Consider the following 26,485-nt stretch of genomic DNA (forward strand, 5'->3'; position numbering starts at 1 on the left):
TTTGATCAGGGTTGAGCTAAACTCTGCAGTGGATTGGACCTCCAGGGTAAGATTTGAGGAACCCTGGTCTACTCATTTTTAAAAAAAAGTGTAATATTTCACATTACTGTTTGTACTGCATTTCTGAGCAAGCAGCCTGGGAAGCATAAGAGACTAACTGACCCTGATATTACATATTCCATAACTCAAATGCTGTAACTGACTCAACTGCATTTTCATTGTGTATGATTTAGCAGTATAGATTTAATACTCACTACAATTCAAAGTTCATTCTGGCAACGTTTTTCCTCATTCCATCGAGAGGATGGTGTTAAAGTTCATTTTTAATTACCTGTATTTGTGAATACCCCCAAGCACACTTTCACGTTACACCTCACTTTATAAAAGGAGTTCACTCAACCAATTTGGGTCATGTAAACCAGATCTATGTTTAAATTGCATTTGCAATAAATCCATTATACACCATGTCATAACCAATACAAGGAACAAAACATTTTGTTGGTCACATACTATACACCGTGAAATACCACAACTACTTATTAGACATGAGCCATAAATGGCAAATATCCAAAATTAGAATTCGTTATTCAAATACATCTCAAAATAACACCGTCCAAATGAATACTCAACATGTTTTTAAATTACAAAAGGATCATAGTTTTATTGAGATTAAGGCACAATACAATAATTAAGTTGTATGTAATGAACATAAGATGTTAAATTCTGATGATTTCCCTCTCTGGATAGTAGCAGGTGATGTGGTGCATTCTCTTAGTTTGACTACATGACCCATCAACTGGACTAAAATGTGACAGTTAAGTGCCATTTCTACAGTATTTCCCCAATACATCAGTTATGGTTTAGTGTATCGTATGTATTTTTTCCCAGAAGGCACCTCTTTGAGGGTAAAACCTGCTGGGAAAAGTTTGTTGGCCTCTTCATCTGACAAAGAAGGGATGACCATGACTTCTTGACCAGGCTTTAAAAAAAAAAAAAAAAAAAATTATTTTACTTTTTTCTTTTCTTTGACCACGTAAGAAAAAAAAATAAAAATAAAAATAAATTAACTTGGACTCTTACATATAGTAAGGAAAGAAAGGCTGTATCTTACCTTCCAGTCCACAGGTGTGGCCACTTTCTTTGTTGCCGTCAGCTGCAGAGAGTCTACGACACGGAGAATCTCATCGAAATTGCGCCCTGTAGTGGCTGGATAGAGAATGGACAGCTTCAGCCTCTTATCTGGGCCAACGACAAACACCTGAAATATAAATGTGGCATATGCAGATAGAAATAAGCACTTAGTTTCATAATTGGTGCCCGTATGAAACAACACCACACTAATCCTATTCAGTGACTGTATAACAGTGTGAACAACAGTATCAAATATCTTGATGTATTGATATAGATCTGTCAGGTTCCTTGGGGTTTTCTAGTATTGACAACTTTTGTTATCAAGCTGCTGAAGTACATGTAGTAGCAAATACAAGATTAAATCTGTGGGTATATGGTGCAATGGAAGCGTTACATGCAGCAGAACATCAACAAATTTAGTCAGGCGGATCAGAGTTTCACAAATCACCTATTCAGGCACTGGCCATGACCAAGATATTGAAAGCAGTGGTTCTCAAACTTTTTGACTCAATCTTAGAAATTTACAAGCTGATATGTACCTCTGGCACTTCTGTTGTCAAACAAAATCAAAAACCTGATTTCGAAAACCATATGGTTTAAAAATGTTATACATCTTTATTTCTAAAGTTTTTATTTGCATGCGTTAATATAAATTAAGACTTATTGGGAACCCCTGATTAAGAACCAGTGTTATTTTAGTAACATTGAAATACTATTATAGCTCTAGATTTGAATTGTTTATTTTTTAGATTTTCCATTTTTACTTTAGGTAAACTTGAGTCATTTTGTTGTGCAATTGTCATTATTATTGGTTTTAAACTGTCTACATATTTTATTTTGGTTTTCGTTTTAGTTATTTTAGTACATAACTACATGGAAATAAGAAGTGCTGCCTTGGCAACTTGCTGAAATAAAGTTGTAAACTTGCGTTTACTTTAGATTTTATTTCAATTGACATTTTTTCCAATTCAACAGCATTAACTCCTTCTTGAACAGTAGTGCATATGAAATTTAGGTTAGGAAATATAAGATGATTAGTATAATATAGCAAAGAAAATATTTTCAGAATGCAATTTCTGCAACTTTGATAACATCCCCTTAAAAAAAACAAAAAACGTATTCACTCGTCACAGATATAAGGCTAAATATTATAAATTTAATATTAAATAAAGACAAATGTAACATTGAAATATATATAAAATATTTCAAGAATAAAAAAAAATTAAAGCGCAGATTAAATTCAACATTTCTTTTTTTTATGCATTTATATTAGTTTTAACACACTGAACAAAATAAGACGCAACACTTGTTTTTGCCCCCATTTTTCATGAGCTGAACTCAAAGATCTAAGACTTTTTCTATGTACACACAAGGCCTATTTCTCTCAAATATTGTTCACAAATCTGTCTAAATCTGTGTTAGTGAGCACTTCTTTGCCGAAATACTCCATCCACCTCACAGGTGTGGGTATCGACCGAATTGCCTCGATACCACAGAGTATCGAAAAACGTCTTGTTAGATGCCAAATTTCGATACCCAAGGGGTTAATCTCATCAACATCAGTGAGGCCTAGGTGTGATGGACTAGAAGTGATGAGGCGCAGATTGATCAGTGTTTGACATCCGCGAGAACGACTCTGAAGCGTATGGAACAGTCTGCTACTACACACAGACTGAATCACGCGTGACGCTCGCCGTAATTTCAGCATCTGCCATCTCACTAGATGAGGACATAAACAACATCTCCAGAACTGCTCTGAGAGTCACTTCATGAGCATTTTTACCATTTGATTTGAGTAAAACTAGCGTCATATCACGGCAACCCATCAAAATAAAAGTTCAGTTTAACTTGGAAGACACTGCGGCAGAAATGCATTACTATTGTTCAGCAGACAGTACATACTGCTACTACTAGGCTACTATTAAAACTTTTTAGTAATGATCACACAACATTTCTTCCATGTTTTAATTTTAATAGTAAACCCCTTTTGTTTGCCAAAATAAATAAACTAATTTCATTTATCTTCAAATGATTGATAATCAATGTTTTATGCCTTCATTTGAAAACCAGACACAGAACACAATTTCTGAGGAAAAATAAAACATTTCATAAGGCTATTTTAAGAATAAATTTGAATAAACCAAGTCGTTTTTAAGCATTCAAATAATTAGACATACTACACCAGAATTTAATAATAAAACATATGGTGAAAGAAAATAAAACGCCCACTTATGAAAGTGGATAAAGATTTTCAATTTTTTGAAGTCTTTAACAACCTAGAATAAATTAATAGAAATTATGATTCTGTCTGAGCTATGAGTTTTAAATTGAAGACACACTAGTGTAAATGTATCCTAACAGATGTGCAAACTGAAAACTATTTGAACTTTATTAAAATTATTTGCACTGATTTATTGTGTTGGATACATTTTGTTCCTTTGTGCAGTGGCTCAGGAGATGAGGCTTTGAGCCTGTATAAGTGTCAACAAGCTGAAAAAAGTTTGAGATAATGTAATCTTGTTAAAACTGATATTGAAAAAAAGTATCGGTCAGGAACCGGTATCAAACTCCAGGTCTCGGTATCGAAAACTTTTGAACGATACCCAGCCCTAGAGCTGTGGCATATCAAGATGCTGATTAGACAGCATGATCATTGCACAGGTGTGCCTTAGGCTGGCCACAATAAAAGGCCATTCTAAAATGTGCAATTTTATCACACAGCACAATGCCACAGATGTCGCAAGTTGAGGGAGTGTGCAATTGGCATGCTGACTGCAGGAATGTTCACCAGAGCTGTTGCCCGTGAATTGAATGTTCATTTCTCTACCATAAGCCGTCTCCAAAGGAGTTTCAGAGAATTTGGCAGTACATCCAACCGGCCTCACAACCGCAGACCACGTGTAACCACACCAGCCCAGGACCTCCACATACAGCATCTTCACCTCCAAGATCGTCTGAGACCAGCCACCCGGACAGCTGCTGCAACAATCGGTTTGCATAACCAAAGAATTTCTGCACAAACTGTCAGAAACCGTCTCAGGGAGAGGTTTGCAGATGTCAACGCTGTAGATCGAGTGGCCCATGGGGGCGGTGGGGTTATGGTATGGGCAGGCGTATGTTATGGACAACGAACACAGGTGCATTTTATTGATGGCGTTTTGAATGCACAGAGATACCGTGACGAGATCCTGAGGCCCATTGTTGTGCCATTCATCCATGACCATCACCTCATGTTGCAGCATGATAATACACAGCCCCATGTTGCAAGGATCTGTACACAATTCCTGGAAGCTGAAAACATCCCAGTTCTTGCATGGCCAGCATGCTCACCGGACATGTCACCCATTGAGCATGTTTGGGGTGGATGGAGTATCTCGGCAAAGGGGAAGTGCTCACTTACACAGATTTAGACAGATTTGTGAACAATATTTCAGAGAAATAGGCCTTTAGTGTACATAGAAAAAGTCTTCGATCTTTGAGTTCAGCTCATGAAAAATGGGGGCAAAAAAAAAAAAAAAAAAGGTGTTGCAATTTTTATTTAGTTATTTTAGTATATTGTTAAATGAGAAGTGTTGCTTTGGCAACTAGCTGAAACAAAAGGAGTTAATTTTAGATTAATTTAACATTCATTTCAAGTAACAAGGGGAAAAAAAAAAAAAAAAAAAAATACACTGGTTTTATAATTTTTTTGTTAACTTCAATAACCCTGTTGAGAACAATTAAAACATGGCTGTGATGGAGACTCACACAGCGGGCAGTGAGGGGCATTCCGTCTTTATCCCTCTCATCAGGGTCCAGCATCCCCAGTAAGACCGATAACTCCCTCTTGTCATCTGCTATGATAGGGAAAGGCATGGGACAGCAGGCTTTGTCTTGGTTAAATGACACGATGTCCTAGAGAGAGCAAAAAGATACATAACTATGAAGTCATATTCCCGGTTTCTGCAGATTTCAGTCAGTCATCCTTACATGTGAAGCCTTGTTGGAAGAAACCGTAAATTAACTTAGTAAAATAAAAACTCCTTTACAGATTCAAAGCCATAAATAGTGGAAAATATTGGTTTATTTTTAAGCTTTAAAATTAAGACATGTACACATCTAGATATTTGTATACGAGTATAAGAGTCTTGCGGTTTACCAGTGACTAACATCACACAAAAGCACATTGTCTTGTGGGAACCGGGTGTCTGCAACATTCACATGAATTTGAAAACAAGAGTTCAGCCAAAGGCACACGTGGGTGTGAAAGTATGTCTTTATATCCAGTAAAAGAGTTAACATTAAAACCGTCAGACCATAAAATAACAGCAGCAAAAGCTCGGTGCGTCAACATTTTACAAACTAGTTCTTAATGCATTTTCTAGTGTTATGAAAAGTTTGGCCAAGTTCAGACCCTTGGGAAGCCAGATGTCTTGTGACATGTAATCTGCCCTTTTGTTAATGTTCAGTGAGAATTTCAGGGAGAGTTTCAGAGAGAGTCACATGCAGAAAAACACCTCTCGGGTTTATAGTAAGAACCTCTGTGTTCGTTTCTAAGAGCTACAGGCCAGTGATTAGATGTTTAAGCTACAAGAGTCCCAAAACAGTGCAGCATCAGAGAATGGAGTTAAGAAAGGGAGGCCCATGTGACCTCTTAAGTGTCCGTTTAGGAGTATCGTACAATTACAGTGTACACCGTTTGATTTTCTTGAAAGAAGTCTCTTATGCTTAAAGTAACTGAATTTATTTGCTTACAAATAAAGTAAAAACAATACTATCGTAAAATGGTATTACAATTTAATGTAATTTGGTGACTTAATTTGATTTTAAAATCTAGCCTTGTGATGCAAAGTTGAATTTTCAGCATCATAACTGCAGTCTTCAGTGTCACATGATCCTTCAGAAATCATTCTAATATGCTGATTTGTTGCTCAAGAAACACTTCATTTATCAACGTTGAAATCAGGGGGGTATTACAAAAAGCAGGTTGTGTGACATACCCGGGTATGTTTGAGGATATGAGACCGGATAACCTCAGCTTTCGGTTCCAAAAATCAGTGGTTACTTTCAGGATATGCAAGTAACCATAGCAACTTGCTCTCTGAAGATAACCTGCTCCAGAGCAGGTTATGTTCCAGGGCTAGTTCACTTCAGAGCTATCAGCACACGCGTGATCTACTGACGAGCCTTCAGTGGGAGCGACAGATAGCGCACAACAGTATATCATATTACAATACGTAATATAGTACTAATAAGTAATAAATAAGGTAATATTATTCTAATATGGTTATATTTTATTGGCATATATAACAGTTATCTGTATAAATTATAAAACACTATGAAAAGGTAATGTTTAATAATATACATTTTATATAATCATCTCGCATGGATCGGCATTTTCTATAATAAAAAAAAAATCTGATATGACTTAATATAACTAACAAACAATATAATTGATATTCAAGGATTAAAGATTAAACTGAAAAAATAAAAATGATTGCACAACCATCAATTAGGTGCCGATATGCACGAAGCATGTAAACGACCATTGAACAAAAGAAAGAAAGAAACAGCATGGCGCGCTTTCTCTTAGCATCCGTTTCCATAGTGACATGTCGATTCATCGCTCGGTTGAGAATGTCTTTAGTCTTAACCAGGAACATACTCAAGTGTTGAATGAACTTACTCCCGGACGCGTTTTTGGAACCACACATCTTCTGGAGTAAGCAAGGTTTGGGGTTAATCAACCAGAAGTTCAGGGCTTAGCTGACGGTAAATTAATGGAATACACCCCAGCTGTGCTGCTTCATATTTTTGTGAAAAGAGTGATGCACTTAATTCAGGATTCTTTGAAGAATAGAAGATTCAAAAGAAATCTTTTGAAATAAATGTCTTTACCATCACTTTTGTTTAATGTCATGCACCCTTGGTGAATAAAACCATTCATTTCCTTGATTTAAAAAAAAATAAAAATTAATAAATAAAAATAAAACTCCAAACTTTTCAACAGTAGTGTATATGGGATTTAGGTTAAAAGCAGCAATAAAAATGTTACAGTATGCAATTTCTGCAAAAGATATAGGACCAAATATTATTTTAAAATATTAAACATTTAAGTTTAATAATGTTAATATACTAGAAAAAAAATTGATTTACAAATAATGTGTCAGAAGTTCAGTATTTCTTTTGTAGGATGCAAGCGTGTAATATCTGCAGACCTCACTCCATTTGCGGTGGTCCTCCACGCTGTCAATGGAAAGTGCGATCATCTTCACGTCGCGTTTCTTAAACTCATCGTGAAGCTTCGCAGCACGGGCTAGCTCAGTCGTACATACTGGAGTGAAGTCACGTGGGTGTGAGAACAAGATACCCCATCTAAAGAGGGAAAGAGAGAAAATGATATGTAAATGGACAACTTTTGACAGCTCCAGGACTTTGTGAAAGAATCATCAGATCCCACCTCACAGACAGCTGGATCAAGCCCAGTGTGTTTTTTCTTTCTAGCAATATACCATAGCACCACCAGTTAAAAGCAGATTCTTGCCAGCAGCAAGTTACCCATTTAATGAAAAGAGCAACAGATAATAGGAGATTCAGATAAAATGGTAATTGATTACAAATTCATGCTTGTTTTTGTACTGCGTAATAAGTTACAAGTGGCAGGTTGAGCCATTACAAAACAGTCGTGTCAGGAAACCATCTGGGTGTAGAGACAATTAGTCATATTGTGTAACCATGTCACATGTTTTTCAAATTATAAGGAAGAGAATCATTCACTCCCTGGAGACATGAATTTGAGCACATCTGTCTTGAACATGAACATTCTCTTTATCTTTCTCCCATTAGCTGGATAAAGCTAACATTATCTCCGTTCAGCCCAAAAGAGTTTCGGTATTGTTTAGTAGAAATGCACAGAGCAGCACTTCTTATTCAAAAGGTCAACAGCTGTTTTGACTGCAGTTAAAGAAACTCTTTGTCACATCACCACAAAGAAAGGAAATTCAAGCTCTTTTTCACATTTTAAGTTCACACTGTAAACTGGAAGACAAGTTTGAAATGTGACACTTTAAAAACAGAAAGATTGAGGAACTTGTGTTTTTACACAGTGGGGAAATGCAGAGTGAAGGGTTGCCAAACACCCTCTTATTCATCACGACATCTGCTACATGCTTCAATTTCAGCATCTGCCGCTTTTCCTCTCAAGGGAAGAAACTCCTAGACACTGTGGAGGATGTTTGGCTTGAAATGGGGACCACGGTCAAGCCCCCTTCTGTTAGGGACAAATGAGGACAGTTACACAACCTGAATATTAAGAATGCAACTTTTTTTTCCAGGTCAGTTCATTGACCTCAGCCTGCTTAACAAAACCTTTCCACTCTTCTATGAAGAGACACCACAGTAAATAAACAGCTCATACCACTTTCATGTATTTTTCCAATTTTAAACAGGTTATACCATGTATACATTACTGGACACATGTACATGGGTTGTAGATACCCATTATAATCCATACATGCATCATGTAAAATTATGCATTAGCGCATATACTATAAAGCAAAATGTAAAAATTATATCACCCAGAGATACACTTAAAGTTGGATACAGTACATCCAAAATTACCCACATACATATAGTACTCCTATGCAAAGCAATAAATATTATATAGCAAAAGTTTTGGTCTGATTGTTTACATGGTCACAAAATGTTAGCTATATTATTGCGCAGTTTTAAAATGCAACAGAGTATAAACAAAGCCATTATAAACAATGGGTTTCTGTAAAGTGGCTTTGAAACTGTATTAACGCTACACAAATAAAACTGACTTGAATTTAAAATCTAAACCTTTTAAGACATTACGGTTTAAATGAAATGAAAACTTTGGCACAATATGGGGGACTTCCAACACTTTACACTCTTGCCAAAATCGCAACAATACCGGCCTTGTTAATCTTGCAGCCATAATGACTAGGCACATTTTAAACCCCATCCCAAACATTTTGTACACACATTAAAGCTGGTTTAAAGAACACGGACATAACTTTGATGTTGGTTTAATGTGTTGAAGGTTCTTGATTTGACCTCGTATGTGGCACCCTTTTTGAAATGGTTGCATTCACATACTAGTATGAATTATACAACGATTTGTTTGTGCCATTATACTGAGTGCATACCTGTGCAGCAATGTCATACCATGCAAAAAAAACCGGGGTTTGCACGACCATAGATTCCTAAAGCTTCTGACTGCACATTTCTTATGGCTTAACGTTAAGTTAACATTTTTAACACTTTCAGACTCTTCTTTAAGCCAACTCTGCCACAAAAATAAAAAATAAAAATAATAATTGTTTTTAAGATAAAACCATTGCTATATACTACATAAGATTATTCAATGAGTGTATTCCGTCTAAGTATAACGCTCGACAGAGAAAAGCTATATGCCACATCACAAGCAGTTATATTAGTAAGGTATCGGGGTCATGTTTATGTCGCACATCAGCCACCTAACTGATCATGCGGAGGTGTCAAACCACAATAAACGCAGACAGATCGCGCCCGATTAGGCCTGCTCGCTCAGAATCAAAATTAATCCATTTAGCTACTTACGAATTTCCCAAAAATTCATGAAATTTTATCCTGCCGATTGTAGTCTCTGCTTCAAAGTTAGGGAACGCGTCTCCCAACAGAATCCCAGGCATGACTGTTTTCCTTTAGACTTGTGCTACAGACAGCACGTGTAACCATGGAATGGAGGTTTATATGTATCAGGAAGACAGAGGTGGGCGGGGCGACGCTTCTGATTGGACGAAACGCTGCCACCTCTCAGAGTTCAAGGATTAAGAGCAGAGCCATTAAAGGAGCTTTGTTTATTGTTTCTGCATCATAAATAAAATATTGCATTGAGCAGATAAGACGTAACTGCGTTTTTCTGCAAGACTTTTAAATCAAAAGATTGTAAAAAATGCAATTATGTGTTTTCTGCTTTATTCAATATTTTATCATGTTTATCACCTATTTATTAACCCTAAATAAATACATATAGTTTAGTTAAAATATCAGACAGGTCCTTTCTTTTCCTTTTCATGCTGATTTTTACCTTGCGTTTATTCTAATAATTTTGACATGCAGTTCATACTTAAACACCATTGCATAAATTACTTGTTTGTATTTTTAATAACTAACACTTATTCTAATATCTTATGTCAGGTAAAGCACAAAACACACATCCTAAATCACAAATGTGCAAGAAATTATGCAGTGATCAGTGTTTAAACTACTAAGAGTGATCTGATGATGTGGAACAATATTTCAATATTTTATTCAAAGAAATCTAAAAGCTATGCTCCGTTTTTGTCTTTTTTTAAATCCACTTTTGTATTATAGTACTTAATTATTATTTAACGTAATTACGATGTTAACTCATTTTGCAATGTGGTCACATGGGTGAAGAACGCATTTTTTTTCCCATTGTGCACTGCGCACATAGCTGCTTTTCAAAGATGGCGCTACACGGTAGTCCAGTAAGACCAGTTCTCTGTTATCACCTGTAAAACTATGACCTGAAAAAGACAGATCCAAAAGCTATATTATAACACAGAAGACATTCCAATAATATCGGACTAGCCTGTTTTGGCATTAGTGAAGTAAAATGCCTTCTCCTAAAGCGCGGAGCAGCGCGGCGCGCAGCGGCAGTGCTCCGTGTGCCGGTGGAAACGGGCGCTACGAGTTCATCTCTCTGAACCGGACTCCCCCGCCGCACCTGCTGCAGAGGCAGGGCTCCGATCCCACCGCGGCCCGGCTCCGAGCCTCCGAAAGCCCCAGCCGGCGACGCGGCTCGGGTTCGTCCACCTCCTCCACCGGCGGGCAGCAGCTACCGGAGGAAGACTGTATGAAACTGAACCCGTCCATCGTTGGGATCGCGCTCAGCTCTCTGCTGGCCATCGACCTGTGGCTGTCGAAGCGCCTCGGGGTGTGCGCCTGTGAGGACGCGTCCTGGGGCAGCATGCGGCCGCTCATGAAGCTCGTCGAGATCTCCGGACACGGGATCCCGTGGCTGGCCGGTGCCGCATACTGCCTGTACAAAAGCGACAGCGCCGCCGGTCAGGAGGTCATGCTGAACCTGCTCATGGGTAATGCGCTTTAACTGCTGCTTAGTAACGTAATGGTCGGTTTCAAAAGGAGTTTAGGTGTTCGATCTTTCAGATGCACCTGACTCCCAAATATGATCGTCTTCATGCAAGGCACCCCATCCTTAAATGTAAAAGGCTATATATTTATTACAGTGAAACATTATATGCGACCCTGGACCACAAAACCAGTCATAAGGGTCCATTTTTATGCATCATCTGAAAGCTGAATAAATAAGCTTTGGATTGATGTATGGTAGGATATGACAATATTTGGCGGAGATACAACTAGGCCTATTTGAATATCTGAAATCTGAGGGTGCAAAAAAAGAAAATCGCCTTTAAAGTTGTCCAAATGAAGTTATTAGCAATGCAAAATTAAGTTTTGATGTATTAACGGTAGGAAATTTACAAAAAAAAAAAAAAATTACCCATACAATGTATTGTTGGCTATTGCTGCAAATATGCCCGTGCTACTGGTTTTGTGGTCCAGGGCAGTGTTGGGTGTAACTAGTTTCTAAGTAATTAGTTACTGTAATTTAATTACAGTAAAGTAAGGGATTACCCTTATTTTTTCTGTAATTTAATTACAGTTACTTCTTATGTAACTGACCTTAATAATGTGTATAGAACATTTATATACAATACATTAGTGGATTTAACATTAAAATAGAATATTGGTAACACTTTAGTGCCCAATTCTCACTATTAACGAGTTGATTATTAGCATGAATATTACTGGGATATTAGCTGTTTATTATTACTTAAAAAGCACATATTAATGTCTTATTCTGCAAGACTTTATTCTAAATCCTTAATCATACCCAATTCTTACATTTAATTGTCAACAACTACTCTACTAAGTATTAATAAGCAGTAATTAGGAGTATATTGAGGCAAAAGTATAGTTAATTCATTGTAAATAGTTAGTTAGTGAGAATTTAGCAATTAATAGTGAGAATTGACCCTAATCTAAAGTGTGACCAGAATAATTTATGTAGTTAGCTATTATTTATTTGAAAGAATTAAAAGAACTGTTTCATGTCTATCCTTGTATCATTCATTAACTTTGATTAGTAATAAGTAATTAAATACTTTTTTTGAGTAACTTACCCAACACTGGTCCAGGGTCACATTTGTACAATATTTAGTTTTGATTACCTTACAGTAGAAAATAGTACTGTAGTGTTAGATGTATTAAGTAAATCGAAATGCATTTTATTTACTTTTACTTTTAGCAGTTATTTAAATAGTTTTTATTTAGTCATTTAAGTCCATGTTTATTTTTATCAATTAATTTATTTTATTTAAATGCATTTTTTACTTAGTAGTTTGTTTTGATTTTTTTAATGCATGTTTTATTTTAATAAAATGTATGTTAGACAAATCTTTATTATTTGCATTTATTTTTACACCGACCCCCTTGCACTCTCTTGCAGCCCGCAGTGAGTGCCTGCAGGGCCCCAAATTGAAAACCCCTGCCATATAGACACCTCTCAGCATCAAGCTTACCTCAGACATGGATTGATGCTCTTGCAGTGTAGGTCAATATGGGAAGACGTACCTAGTGTTAAAAAGTAGGAATGTGGTGCTTTTGTTAAGAGACTTTTATTTATTCTTCTACAAAATGTGTTGCTGTGAAGTCTAAATAGCCTTTTTGGATGGTGCTGCACTGGTGCTACATGGATGAACTTCTGGATATTATGAGTTAAGCGTGTTATTCCTGTAAGTGGATTTTTTCAGTAAACAGTCATTTACTGTAAATCTTGTGCATATCATGTGAAAGTTAATGGGTTTACGTGGTTGTGACGGAGGTTAAAAACCGATACAATTTTGCAGAGAAAATGTTGGTGAGCAAAAATCATGTGATGTCTTGTGGCTATACTCTAGCTGCACTGCCCTACATCATAGACTTGCATTGTAACTGAATAGTGTCACATCCCTCGTCTTTTTCTTTTAGACCTCTCTTTTATTCAGATGTTTTCAGTGCCTGGTGTTTCTGCAGGTGAATCATGTTTCCGTTCAGTTTAGCTTTCCATTATTGATGTGGCTTATTGGCAACCCGTTTAAAATGCAACAGGCTTCTTGTTTGTTGCTGCAGAGAGATCCAGGCATATTTATCATGATTCTCTGCGGTATTTCCAGAGGAAAAATGGAGCGATAATCACTCACTCACTTATCCCACTACAGCAGCTGTCGTTCCACCGACACCCTGTTACTTTGACATCCCAGTCATTAATGTTGACATTTTTTAAAACTACTTTGAACTGGATAGCCTATTCAGCTTGTTAATGAAATCCAGGCTTGGTCTGATTTCAGAGGTGATTTGTTACAACATAACATATTTTATTAAACATTTAATTCATCACAATGCCTTGTGTTCAGAGGCAGCTGTAATCAATCATGAAGTATTCTGAAAAGACCTTACCACTCATCACTGTGGAAAAAAGTCTTCTGGGTGACCAGTTGTAGTTAGCCATGATTGGTGAAATGGTTCCCATCAACCAGACCTACTGCAAGTGGGGCTGTAAACCTATGAAACACAAGTGATACATTTGCTATAAGAATTGGTTTGCATTAAAAGAAAGTGCCTGAAATGTCTCTTTAAAGCCCGCCTTTCTGAAAAGCCCACTCTGCTCTGGTTGGTCAGCTGGCCCAGTGTGTTGTGACTGGTCAACTACTTGGAATGTGTGTTGAAAATGTAATGCTCCTTATCATTATTGGGTTTTCTGTTCCCAAGGGTTCATGAGAAGCTGTAAACAGGATTAGATCTATGCTAGCTGTGGCGTTAGTATTGGAGGTTCATACAGTGCTTTTTGTATGCACTTGCAGCATCTCCTTAACTTAGCAAAATCGCTTAACCAACTATTAGGTGGGCTTAATGCAAATGTGTGTGACATAGCTAGAAACACATTTTCAAAGACGTTTTAAGGCATCCTATAAAGGCCAATTCACATTGCGTGACAGACGGAGACAAACGGCAACAAGCATGTTCATCAGGTTTTGTCGGAACAGTGCATTACTCCTTTCAACGTCTGTAGCCGTTGATCTGCATTTGTTTTTCTGGTTGCAATCTAATGACTCTTGGCTAGGTGTGAACTGGCCTTAAAGGGAAACCCCATGATTTACTCACCCTGAAGCCATCCTAGATGTATATGACTTTCTTCTTTCAGACGAATACAATCGGAGTTATATTAAAAAATGTCCTGGCTCTTCCAAGCTTTATAGACCTTTTTCCTGTGTAAACAATGAGTGCCACCATAATGAATTCTAACTTCTGTTCCGGTCTCCATATAGGAACCCATTCAAATAGAGCCCATCTGTTTTTAATGTAGCTAACATCGGCAGCTTCGTGTCATCTACACACTCATTAAACTTTGAGGAGTGAGGCACTGACAAATGACAGTCATTGTGACACTATAAAGTGTTGGCGCTATGGAGCCATGTGCTTTTTTTTTTACATTTTCGGTTTAACATTAGATTATCAACTGAGAATATACGCTAATTTGACTAGAAACACTGGAGACTGGAAATGCAAAGCATCCTTCCGGTTAAGAGTCAGACGTGAATTCCGCATTCAGGAAAAATGTCTATAATGTCAGTGAATAGGAGTCGAGATTTTGAAACAAAAGAAAGTGCGTCCATCCATCATAAAAAGCGCTCCACATATATAAACCGTAATCTCTAGCTTCCGCTAACTGTTGTACACAAATTTGTTGGGGTAATTAAAATTTTTGGGTGAACTATCCCTTTAATATTTAGGTTGGATGCAAGTTCGTCTGACTTACGTTTTCATAATTTATTTTTCAGCCTTGGTTCTGGACCTGGTCCTGGTCGGCGTGATGAAAGCTGTAGTACGGCGGCGACGTCCTGCCCAAAACCGTATGGACATGTTTGCCACGTTCTCTGTGGACGGCTATTCCTTCCCATCAGGCCATGCCACACGTGCTGCAATGTGCGCCCGCTTTCTGTTGGCCCATCTTGTGCTGGCGGCCCCACTCCGCGTTCTTGTCCTGCTCTGGGCCACTTTTGTTGGTTTTTCTAGAGTTCTCCTTGGACGCCATCACGTGACGGATGTCGCGTTTGGTTTCCTCATGGGCTACTGGCAATATAATTTGGTTGAGATGCTCTGGTTGTCTCCAGCCATGTTGCAAAGCACGATTGGACAGCTTCAATGAGAAGTTAAGACTGAGATCCCCATTATCTGAGGATCTAGACACATTTGTTTGCTGCCAGTATGCTGGTAATAATTCCATAATGTCTGTCAAATTGCTTTATGTGAGTTTATCACGTTTTCTTGAATGTAATGTCACATATCTTCTGCCAGTAATATCCAAGGTTTTAGGTTCACATTAGATCATATTGAACAGATAAATGAGTTTAAGTTGGAGAAGTGTAAACAGATTTCACTTGAAGTTATTTCTCTACTACTTCTGTCAGTACTGTGATAGATTATTCCAGTCTTAATGAATCAGCTGCCGTCCAGTTCTGTTCTTTTGAGGATTGGTCCTTATCAAAGAAGGATGGATGGGTTGGCCTCTGGCTTCTGTGTGACATCAGTGTTCTTGTTTACAGAATAAAACCTCACCATTGTGATACTACATTTTTATAACACCTGAAACACTTGGCATCATCTTGAAGATTTAGCTTCCATTTTAATTAAAAACCAGCCAGATTTCTAATTAATATGAAAAGCTCTTCATGAATGAATATTTAATTAAACATGGGAAGAGGATTTGAAACGGGGGTAAATTTCAGCGCAGATCTAATACCTTTAGGGTATGCGGCGTCCTCAATAGACATTCACAGGGGAGTAGTTCTGTTATCTCTGAAGGGTTGTATAGGGTTCCTCATTACACTGATATCTATCCTCTGAAAAAGTCTTTTGTGTGTGTTTTAAAGCTCTGTTCTGTGTTTACGTCTGAAAAGAGTGAAATTGTTCTTTTTCTGTGCTTTTATTGTGACCGTGTTAACCACTGTTAAATTTTATTGCACTTTTTGACGCAGTCTTATTGGTCTATAGAAGTATGCTGTATTTTGCTATGGTCTTATTCAAACTTGCTGGTTATTAATTGGGTTAAAGCCACAGCTGTAATTATAGAGCCATAAATTACATGATATGCTGCAAATTGTTGCCATATATCACAGGAGAACCTGTCATAATGTCCATTTGGTAGCATTAAGCAGGTGTAAATTGCACCACGTTGGCCATAATTTTGACTAAAGTTATGCTGAGTTGTCACTCTCAGACTGGACTAAGAAGTACTCTGGTAATATTACTAATCAAGGCACTTTAATATGTCATTGTACTGAGTGATTACCATTTATGTACCACAGTCTTTACATGGTGCTTAAAGGAATAGTTCAGCCAAAAATGAACATTTGCTGAAAATTTACTCGCTTTCAGGCCATCCAAAATATAGATGAGTTTCTTCATCAGAACAGATATAGAGAAATTTAGCATTACGTCTTGCTCAAACAATAGATCCTCTGCAGTGAATGGGTGCCGTCAGAATGAGAGTCCAAACAGTTGATAAAAACATCACAATAATCCAAGTAATCCTCATGACTCCAGTCCATCAGTTAACATCTTGTGAAGAGAAAACTGTGTGTTTGCAATAAACATCTACATCTTGGATGGCCTGAGTGTAAGGTTTTAGCAAATTTTCATTTCGAGCTATGAAGTGTCCCTTTCATGGTCTTGACATGTACATGTGCTAAAAACATGGTGTTATCAAAGCACTGATGTAACTTTTGTGTTAGTGGAGGTATATGTTGAAATTTTCAAATAATTATCTCAATTAAGTGAGTAAGGGGGGGATGGATTTCCCATTTGCGTTTTTTCCAATGGACTTTTTAAAGCAATAAACCCCAAGAAGCTGTGGTTTACAGTGAATTTATAACAGCTAATGGGCGTTGTTAGGCACGACGCGAAGCGGAGCTGTTATAAATTCACTGTAAACCACGGCTTCACAAGGCTTATTGCATTTATAAAACGGTTATTGCATATATGTAGCAAGGTTTCACAAAATAAAACAAAGCAAATAAAATGTAATGATATTAATAAAAACATTATTCTTCCGCCAAATAATGTAGTTCCTCAGAAACAGGTGTGGTTGCAACAAAGTGGTTGCCGAGCAACACACAGACGTAAACAAAGGCGTGTGTTTGTAGAGTAATTTACAACAGCTTCGATCTTCTGAACACGGCTCAATCAATCAGAATCAAGGACCGGAACTATCTGTTGTATAATACAATTTTGAGACTTAGTTGTTGACAATTGAAAATAAATTTGTCATTCTACTACTACTTCATGTATGTTTATATGGCCAAAAATATATGGACGCTCTTATAACCAGGTTTGGCTGTTCCTTTAATTCCTCTGAGCACAGTCTTAATGCTACACATGCACTGACATTATAGAGAACTGGCTTCCAACATAAAATTAGAAAAATTAACATTTGTCCTCACAGAAACATCTGAAATAGCCAAACCCATTATTTCTAAGTGTCTATATATTTTTGGACACATAGTACATCGTGTTACATTCCAGTGGTTATGCAGAAGAACTGAATAGGAAAAATAAAGATTATATATAGACAATATAGAGATTGATAACTCTGTATTTTACAGTGTCTCTCCATATTATGCATTATACTGTATATGTGATAAAAAATATTTTTTTTTTTCCCCCATTTCATTTTCATTCCAGTATCAGGCAGATGTCAAATCTGTTATTTCCATTTTTTGTTTTTTTTAAATCAGCATGTGTCTGCATGTTTATAATGAGAGTTTCTCACATTCTTTTCAACCCTTTCAGGCTGGTTGAACAGTTGAAAGGGACTTTTGAAACACTGTTTCGACAAATCCACCCCAAAATCTGGAGATTTTTCTTCTTTCTTTGATATTAGATATTTCTTCTCTGACAGCACATGCCCTCATAATGATTCACAGTAATAAGTTTCTGGTGAAGGTTGTGGGCGTTTTGACTGTTTCAAGAGAGCCATATGCACATTTTTCCTTCGCAATAATGGTGTTATTTCTTGAAAGTGCTATCGTTTGATCATTTGTGCAATATCACAATTGACAGATGGCAACCAATAATGTTATTTTTAAATTGCAATAACTTTGTGCTGTTTTGGTGATTGTTGTTTGCTAGGGTCCATGTGTTATTTATTCTTTAGGAGATAGAGAGGGAAGACATTTTCATTGAATTCACGTGTTTTGGGTGTACAGTCATTTTAAAAGGCTTCACCAGCTATGTATTTCACAATCTGACATTTGATGGTCGTGTAGCCTGCAGTGAAAGGTGGCAATTTACATTCACCAAAGTCAAATTTACAAGGGATATTTATAAGCTTATTGTGGTGCCTGCTATGACTGTTGATTATATTTGTGACGTAAAATATACTCTACATCCATCATAATGTGATTGTATTTTCTAAATAAATATGAGGACATGGCTTTGTGTCTTTGAATTATTTTTTCTTTGAACATCTAATCTTGTGAGTAAATCTTTGACACTGTAAAGCAGGAAACTGCACATTTCTTCAGCGAGTTATCTGATTTACAGTAAGTTCTGACGAAGAAGCTCAGAAATATCTTGCACCACTTGCAACCTACACTGTAAAAAGTGATAAGAAGTTGACTTATCTTAAATTTAGGAAACCCGTTGCCTTTATTATTAAATGGTAAATTAAAAAAAAAAAAAGTTAAGTGAACTTGACAATTGACTTAATTTAAGTAAATTAAAATAAGGCAACAGGTTTCCTCAATTTTTTTAAGTTAAGTTAACATCACTTTTTACAGTGTATGATGTTTTATTGCTGTAAGGTTTTCCATATGGTGGTGTGGGACAGGAAAATAAACCTGTTATAGAACAAATAGCAAAACATGGTTTTATTATGTAGTGTGAACAGGATGTGAGACTTTTACATATAAGGAAAACTGTTTAAGAATGTAGTTAAGTCTTGTTTCAGTATAAACTGTTGGCCCTTCCTTTGAGACTTTGTTCAAGCTTGTACCAAAATATTTATTTTCTGCCCTTGTATTTTGGGGCATACATCATTTTTGACAGGTCCCATATCATGTAGCACAGTGTTCATGGGAAAATGCTTAGACCAGACAGCAGAAGTGCACTTCAGGTTTTCACGGCTCTCCGTAACACTTTTGAGTAGCAAACATAATTTTGTGTTAGTGGTGTAAATCACCCTGCAGAATAAATTGTAACATCATGACCCAAAAGAGGGAAATAATCAGGCAGAAGGCGGTAGTGAAGCTTTAACAAACATTTATTCAAAAGAAAACAAACATTATGTTAAAAGGATGCTGCAGACCATTAATACAATTACCCACAAAGAAAAGTAAATAAAAAGAAAACAAAATAGAAAAAAAACAAACAAAACCCGCAGATGGCCACAGGTTACCTAGGTTGTGAAGGCAAGAAGGGCATACAAACAAATGTGCTCCCACTGCAAACAAGCTCACGGCAAATCACACTGCAGACCTAAGAGGAAAGAAAAATAAGGTCACCAAACCACTGCAATCCACCAGTGAAGGCAACCCCGCAGCCACCGTCAGGTCAAAAAGAATATCTACAACAAAAAAACAAAACATACAATAATATTAACAGTGGGTAATGCAAATAGAACGAGTAAGTCAACCCTGTAAGATGACTATGATCTATTTAGTCCCTTTTTTTGTCTTTGGTGTGGCCTCAGTTCTCCCTCAACCAACTCTGGTCCAACATCCAACCAAAAAAGAAAACACAATCTCAACAATAATTCAACCGAAAATAAACGGTAATCGTGCATCCCTGTAAGCGAAAACAATCCATTACTAAAAATAAATATTTACAATACAAAAGGAAGTCACATACCCAAAACACTTTACAAGAAATTAAACAAGTCAAGAAAAACATTAAAATTAAAAACACTTAAAACTCCCTTTTTAAACCCTATAAATAAAAATAAAGAAAATATACCTCTACCATCCGTTATTTTGGGTTATGACACTCGGGTAACCATCCAGCCACAATACTAAAAAAACAAACACAATAACATGATTAATAAAACACGTGTTAAATACACATGGCCACGCAATCATCGGATAATAAAACTACTACCTCCTAACGATGCATCGTGTTCAACACTCAACAATGTTCCACTCTTTGACATGTTACTGCACAAACGATCCTTACATTTGGTCTATTGCCACCATGCAACACGTAAACCAGCCGCGACTCCCATTTCAATGAACAGGAAGACGTACAACAAACAGAAGGCCAACGCATTATCCAACACATCACTACATATACAATAATTTCACAAGACTTACTAATCTAGAGTCACAATGCCATACCTTAGATCTGGCGCGACTTGCATTCATAAATCGTCAGCGGAAACCAAAGGGCGGAAATAGAAGAACAAATCTCATCACTTCCTTTTATAGAACTGAAGCTGATGGGATTTGTAGTTCCTGAAACACACCCCGTTACAAAATGATTCGGTGATATACAGTAGGTCTGTTCATTTTACATTAATAAGCAGCACATTAAATTATAACACTTTGCAATAAGTTGAATTTGAGATCAGTTACTGCATTACACGCTATCACCCGAGAACCGTGTCTGTCATGAACGAATCATTCAGAGAACGAGTCTTAAGGTTTGAACAGAGTAAACTGATTTATTGAAGAATGATTCTTTGACATTTCTGTCGGTATCTGGAATTATATTCCTAAATACTGTGTTTATTATCAGCCCACGCTGTAAATGGGAAAGCTCTGGTGCATTTGAGTAGTACAGGAGGAAAGGACTGATTACACATAGGGTGAATTCGGGTAATCTGGGACACCTAAACTCCAGTGTGTTTATTTCCTGTTCTAATCAAATTTAGTCAACAATACTTTTACTATAATTTTAGCATGGATGTCATGTGACAAAAATCACATGACTTCATGGGGGTGATTCCACAGAAAGGGGCGGGGCACTTGTCAATCAAGAAGCTCCCCTGGGAATTGCATGACAAGGTCAATGACATAGGATTCTGAGTAGATTAATGTTAAGGACATAAATCTGTCATAAATAAGACAATTCTTCCTAATCGTTGTCAAATTATGTTTGTGATCTATTCAAGCAACAAAATATGTATTAAAGTGTTGAAAATGTGTTTTAGTTTTTTTTCTTTCAAACATTTTTTTGTTGTCCCACATTATCAAATATGATTGAGAATGTGGGACGGCATGCTTTGGGTAATCTGGGACAGTCTTCAAATGGGGGAAATATGCATTTAGGGACTTTATAAATCTAATGACAAGGGTTAATATATGACATAATGAGAAATGGGTGTTAATTCTGGAGGTTATAAAATTAGCACAAGTTCACAGTAGGTAGCAGCTAGCTAAAGCAGCTAGCTAGAGAGATGCTACAGAGACGGAATCTGGGAAACGTATTCCAATAGCAAGCAAAGGTATCAGGATGAAGTAAACCGTTAATTTAATTTCCCAAATTCCCAGTTAGTTTAGTATATACAACGGGTCAAATCACTGAGCAGGAGGGGGATCTGCGCCCAGGCCAGTTCACAATGTTCTGTTCACAAACGCACGCACACACACACACACACACACACCCCACACACACACACACCCATACACAGACACCCCACACACACAGTCATTAAGTCAACTAAAATATGAAAATATCCATGGCTTTTAATTAACTCAATGAAATGTATTACAAAATGCAATGGCACCACAGCGTCAGGAAAAGAGATGGCAACAGAAAGAGCGAGGAAGAGAGAGAGAGAGAGTGAAATAAGAGAAATACGAAGAAGCTAAACCAGTGGAATGAGAGTAGAATGAAGGGAGCTATTGGTAATATTGTGTTTGGCATGCATAAAGTATGGTAAATATAGGCTTTTTTTTAGGCCTAATACATATGTCCCAGATTATAAAGTGACCTGTCCCAGATTATCAAATTCAGGCAGAATTTTTTTGGGGGGCACAAAAACACTTAATAGGTGTGGCATGTCTCCTCTGGGCATAATATCTACATTATTTCTTCTGGTGTGGTTAGAAAACATCTTAGGGATTTCAGAAAAGTCTAATGTGTTGATCTAATGTGTTAGATAGATATCGAAATAAATCGCAGAAGTCAAAATTGCAAAAAATGTCCCAGATTACCCGAATTCACCCTACACACAAAAATATTTTTAGAAGTTGTAAATAAAACAAATTATTGGAGTAGTAGGTTTTACAGAAAGAAAGAAAAAAACACTATTTCACTTTTTTCTACTTCCAAATTTCATTTTCATTTCAATGTGTTGCCTGCTGTTTCTTTGTAATTGTTTTATTAGACATTTCTGAGTGGCAATAATGAAAATGTGTTAATGTTTGCTAGTTCATCTTTGGATATTTGATCTATTGTGCAAGTATCAGAGCATTGACATTCATTAGATAAGGTGAGGATGTCATGTACTTGTTGATTAAAGTTAAAATAGTGCATCATAATTTGCCTCGAGTTCACAAGAAAGAACAATAGAGCACCAACAAGGAGAAAAATAGCGGTAGTCAAGCAGTTTTGATAGTCAAGTGTGCATGTTACGATGTGGCGATGATATAAAGTGTGAATCGATTTAACTTTTTCTAAACCGTTTACACATAGGCCCCTTTACATAGATAGGCCTATCGAAGTAAGCAAATATATCCGTGCAGTTTTTAGATTGTAGGAATTATTGGAAATTTGCTTGAATGCGATTGCACTTATTATAAGTGTAGAATGCCGCGAAAGGAAATTCAGATTCACACTCACACACTTTGTGCGCGCTTTATTAATAATATACATTGAAAATATAGGCCTACGCCCATGTCTGGATCGAGCCACGACAAAATAATATAAATCTGATTCACATGATCACCACTAGATGTCCTACTAGTAGCCTAGTTCTCTAATTATTATTCTTCATTGCTTAGTGATTTCAGTTTGTCAACTTGTCATCACACCTTTTGATAACACACCGGAAAGATATGATTATGAACATTATTGAATTTAAGTCAGTATTAAGTAATTTAAGTGTACTTTCTGAGGTGACAACTTTAGTTACTGTAATATCTAATGTATTACTGTCTATAACATATCTTTTAAAGCAACCAGGATGATTTGAAATATGTATCTTACATTGTTTGCTACTGAATAAACTGATTGTTACAAGTACTAAACTGAATGATTTTTGGTGATTAAACCAAATGTTCACAAAACTGTAATGCTGGAAGAACCTCTGCTGGAAATGATGAGGATTGCACTGCCAATTATTAGTAAACATTAGAAAAAGAATTGTATAGTTTTTCAGTTTTGTTCACATTAAAGGGCAACCTGTATGACTTACTTTAATCAAAGTTTTAATGGCTACTGACATTTTATGCACAGAAAAACACTTCATTTATGTTCAATAGAAACAAAAGAAAATCATACAGTTTTGGAGCAATGTGAGAGTAAATAAACGATTAACTATCCCTTTACAATTTCACATACATTTCTCATGAAATTAAATAAACCACAGTGATTTTGATGATGATGAAATTGATTTTTTATTATTATTTCTTCTCTTACCACACAGAGACTCTCAAAGAGAAAGCTGAGGCAACTTCCTCCAAGTTGCGTAGTTAAATACTAACATATGTTCTCCAATAAGTGATGTTTTTCATTCTTTTCAGTACACATTTATTTTCAGTAATGTACACATACTGTATCTATTTATCCTTTCCACAACTTTCAGGTTTTCAGGCATTTAGAAGGGTAGATGTGATCTCGGTTTATAGTATCTCATTTTGTAGGGCTATAATATCTGAACTGAAATGTTCCCATTATTGAAAAATAAATAAATAAAATTAAAAATCTAGTCAGTTGGCACACATCTGATATTCAGTGTTAAACATTGATTTGTGTCTAAGTGTCGATAAGATAAGTGTCGATTTTTCAAAACTGAGATCTCTATATGAACTATATGAACTATATGAAAATCTGGAATCTGCAAAAAAATCTAAATATTGAGAAAATCACCTTTAAAGTTGTCCAAATGAAGTTCTTAGCAATGCATATTACTGATCACAAATTAAGTTTTGATATGTTTACGGTAGGAAATTCACTAAATATCTTTGTGGAACATGATCTTTACTTAATATCCTAATGATTTTTGGCATAAGATAAAAATGGATAATTTTTAATTTTTAATACAATGTATTTTTGGCTATTGCTACAAATATACTCCAGCGACTTAAGACTGGTTTTGTGGTCCAGGGTCACATATGACCAGTGTTGAGCACGCTACTTTAAAAAAAGTAATTAGTTATAGTTACTAGTTACTTCTCACAAATAGTAACTGAGTTAGTAACTGAGTTACATCATTATAAAAGTAACTAATTGCCAGGGAAAGTAACTATTGAGTTACATTAAAAAAAAATTAAAAATTCAAATATGTCAAATATCTTGGATGCCCCCAATATCAAATTAATGAAATGGACACTAAATAGAATAAATTATTATTATAAAACATTGTACACTAATCTATTTTAATATTTCTGTGGGACAATGTGAGAGACACCTATCAAATTCAATATATTATTGTAAATAGTATCAACCAATTATATATATAAAGCTTATGTTTGTAAAATGGCAGTTTTTTTTTTTATTTGTTTTTTTTTTTAATATCTGACACTTAGCATCAGTCAATCACGCATTATAATCTGATATTATGATAATTTAGCATTATATGACGATAGAACTTTAGTAATTATTTGTCATGTTGACTGAGCTCAGGACTGGTGGTGGTGCTTAAGATTGTTTGTTATTTAGTGTTTCGATAAAAAAAAAAACTAAAAATACTGATCAGATAACAAAACTACTACGAATTCTACTACTAATAACAATATAAAACGCACTAATGATTAACGAGCTGCTGGGTTAATGAATATTAATCACGTTGTCTGCGTTCGCTTGAATTGATTTGCTGAAATCAAAACAAAAACGATAATGGGTGAGCGCCAGCCAATGAGATTGTCGCTTGCGCATAAGTCCCGCCCACTACCAGAGAACCCGGCAGTTCTCAAAAGCTGAAGAATTCCAAAGGAAATCCGTTATTTTGACAGGAAAATACAACAAACAATATCGTTTACATGTAGCGCGTCACTTCTGCATGTTATGAAAGACTCTCTTGCTCTGTATCTTTCTTTGCGCGTGTGAGACAAAGCGACGGCGAGTTGTGCGCCTTTACACTAGAGTTTACGTTATGTCACATACAGCAACACTGTCCATTCAGATAAACTGAAAAATAAAATGATAATAATATTATAAATTATAGTAACGCCGCATTTTATTGTCAGTAACGGTAACGGCGTTGTAACGGGGAAACAGTAATTCGTTTGATTACTCGTTACTGAAAAAATAATGCCGTTTATTTATAACGCCGTTATTCCCATCACTGCATGTGACTGAAGTAAAGGGTTAACCCTTGGACATATATCACCCCACCCTCTAAAGCTCTTTCACCTTATTCTTCATGGGCTTTCAGCTTTAGTTCAGCTTATGAACAAACAAACATGTGATGTGTGTCGTTATTGCCCAAAGACAAAACATATGCATTTTTAATGTTATTTTAATATAGGCGTATTTTACCTCTGCAAATAAAATGTTTCTTTTATTATTAACTACAGGTTTTAGACTATTGCGAAAAACCAATGGACTCATCTTTGGTTTTCTGATAAGATTTATGACAATACCCAAAGATAAAGACTTGCATGTCTGTGATAATGCTTGAACATTCCTGGCTTTAACACTTAACCTACACTGTTTTCCCCCTTAATTTTTCATTCCGGTTTGATCCCCCTTAAACTAGTGGCAGCTGAGACCACCCTCTTCTTTGAGACTTCAGAAACGCTCAATTGCTTACATAACAGGCTGATTTCAATGAGACTGTTGCCATGGAAAGCTGCTCTAACTATTAGGAACAGAAAAACATCATTTTGGCATTTTTGAATGCAGAGGGCTTGCTACCATCTTCAGTTTAAAGGTAAGATTTATATTTGTGTCATAAGTGTCAAGCTTGCAGCATATGTTTAGACTAGTGTCTGTCTTGCGTGTGTGTGTGTGTGTGTGCATGTTTTAATGATTAACAAATAAATGCTGCACATCGATGTCAAACATTGTGAATGATTCCTGGAATACCTCATCAAAGGTGCACAACTGAGGAGACACTAGT

General features: G+C 36.3%; 2 protein-coding genes and 1 long non-coding RNA gene across 3 annotated transcripts; 1 reads left to right on the forward strand and 2 right to left on the reverse strand.

The window, feature by feature from the left end:
- Positions 1-633: 633 nt before the first annotated feature.
- prdx6 (peroxiredoxin 6) lies at positions 634-9,874 on the reverse strand. Its single transcript, XM_058756840.1, has 5 exons — positions 9,715-9,874; positions 7,329-7,485; positions 4,879-5,025; positions 1,112-1,258; positions 634-979 (listed from the first exon to the last, which is right to left on the reverse strand). The coding sequence occupies exons 1-5, from the start codon at positions 9,804-9,806 to the stop codon at positions 854-856; spliced, it is 669 nt and encodes a 222-aa protein (XP_058612823.1). The 5' UTR covers positions 9,807-9,874; the 3' UTR covers positions 634-853.
- Positions 9,875-10,573: 699 nt separating this feature from the next.
- plpp6 (phospholipid phosphatase 6) lies at positions 10,574-18,690 on the forward strand. Its single transcript, XM_058756867.1, has 2 exons — positions 10,574-11,237; positions 15,045-18,690. The coding sequence occupies exons 1-2, from the start codon at positions 10,757-10,759 to the stop codon at positions 15,410-15,412; spliced, it is 849 nt and encodes a 282-aa protein (XP_058612850.1). The 5' UTR covers positions 10,574-10,756; the 3' UTR covers positions 15,413-18,690.
- Positions 18,691-19,024: 334 nt separating this feature from the next.
- LOC131527500 (uncharacterized) lies at positions 19,025-21,057 on the reverse strand. Its single transcript, XR_009267662.1, has 3 exons — positions 20,359-21,057; positions 20,218-20,272; positions 19,025-19,828 (listed from the first exon to the last, which is right to left on the reverse strand). It is a non-coding gene; the product is annotated as an uncharacterized LOC131527500 (long non-coding RNA).
- Between the last annotated feature and the right edge of the window lie 5,428 nt (positions 21,058-26,485).

This window comes from Onychostoma macrolepis, chromosome 20 (assembly GCF_012432095.1).
Source record: "Onychostoma macrolepis isolate SWU-2019 chromosome 20, ASM1243209v1, whole genome shotgun sequence".
Lineage (NCBI taxonomy): Eukaryota > Metazoa > Chordata > Actinopteri > Cypriniformes > Cyprinidae > Onychostoma > Onychostoma macrolepis.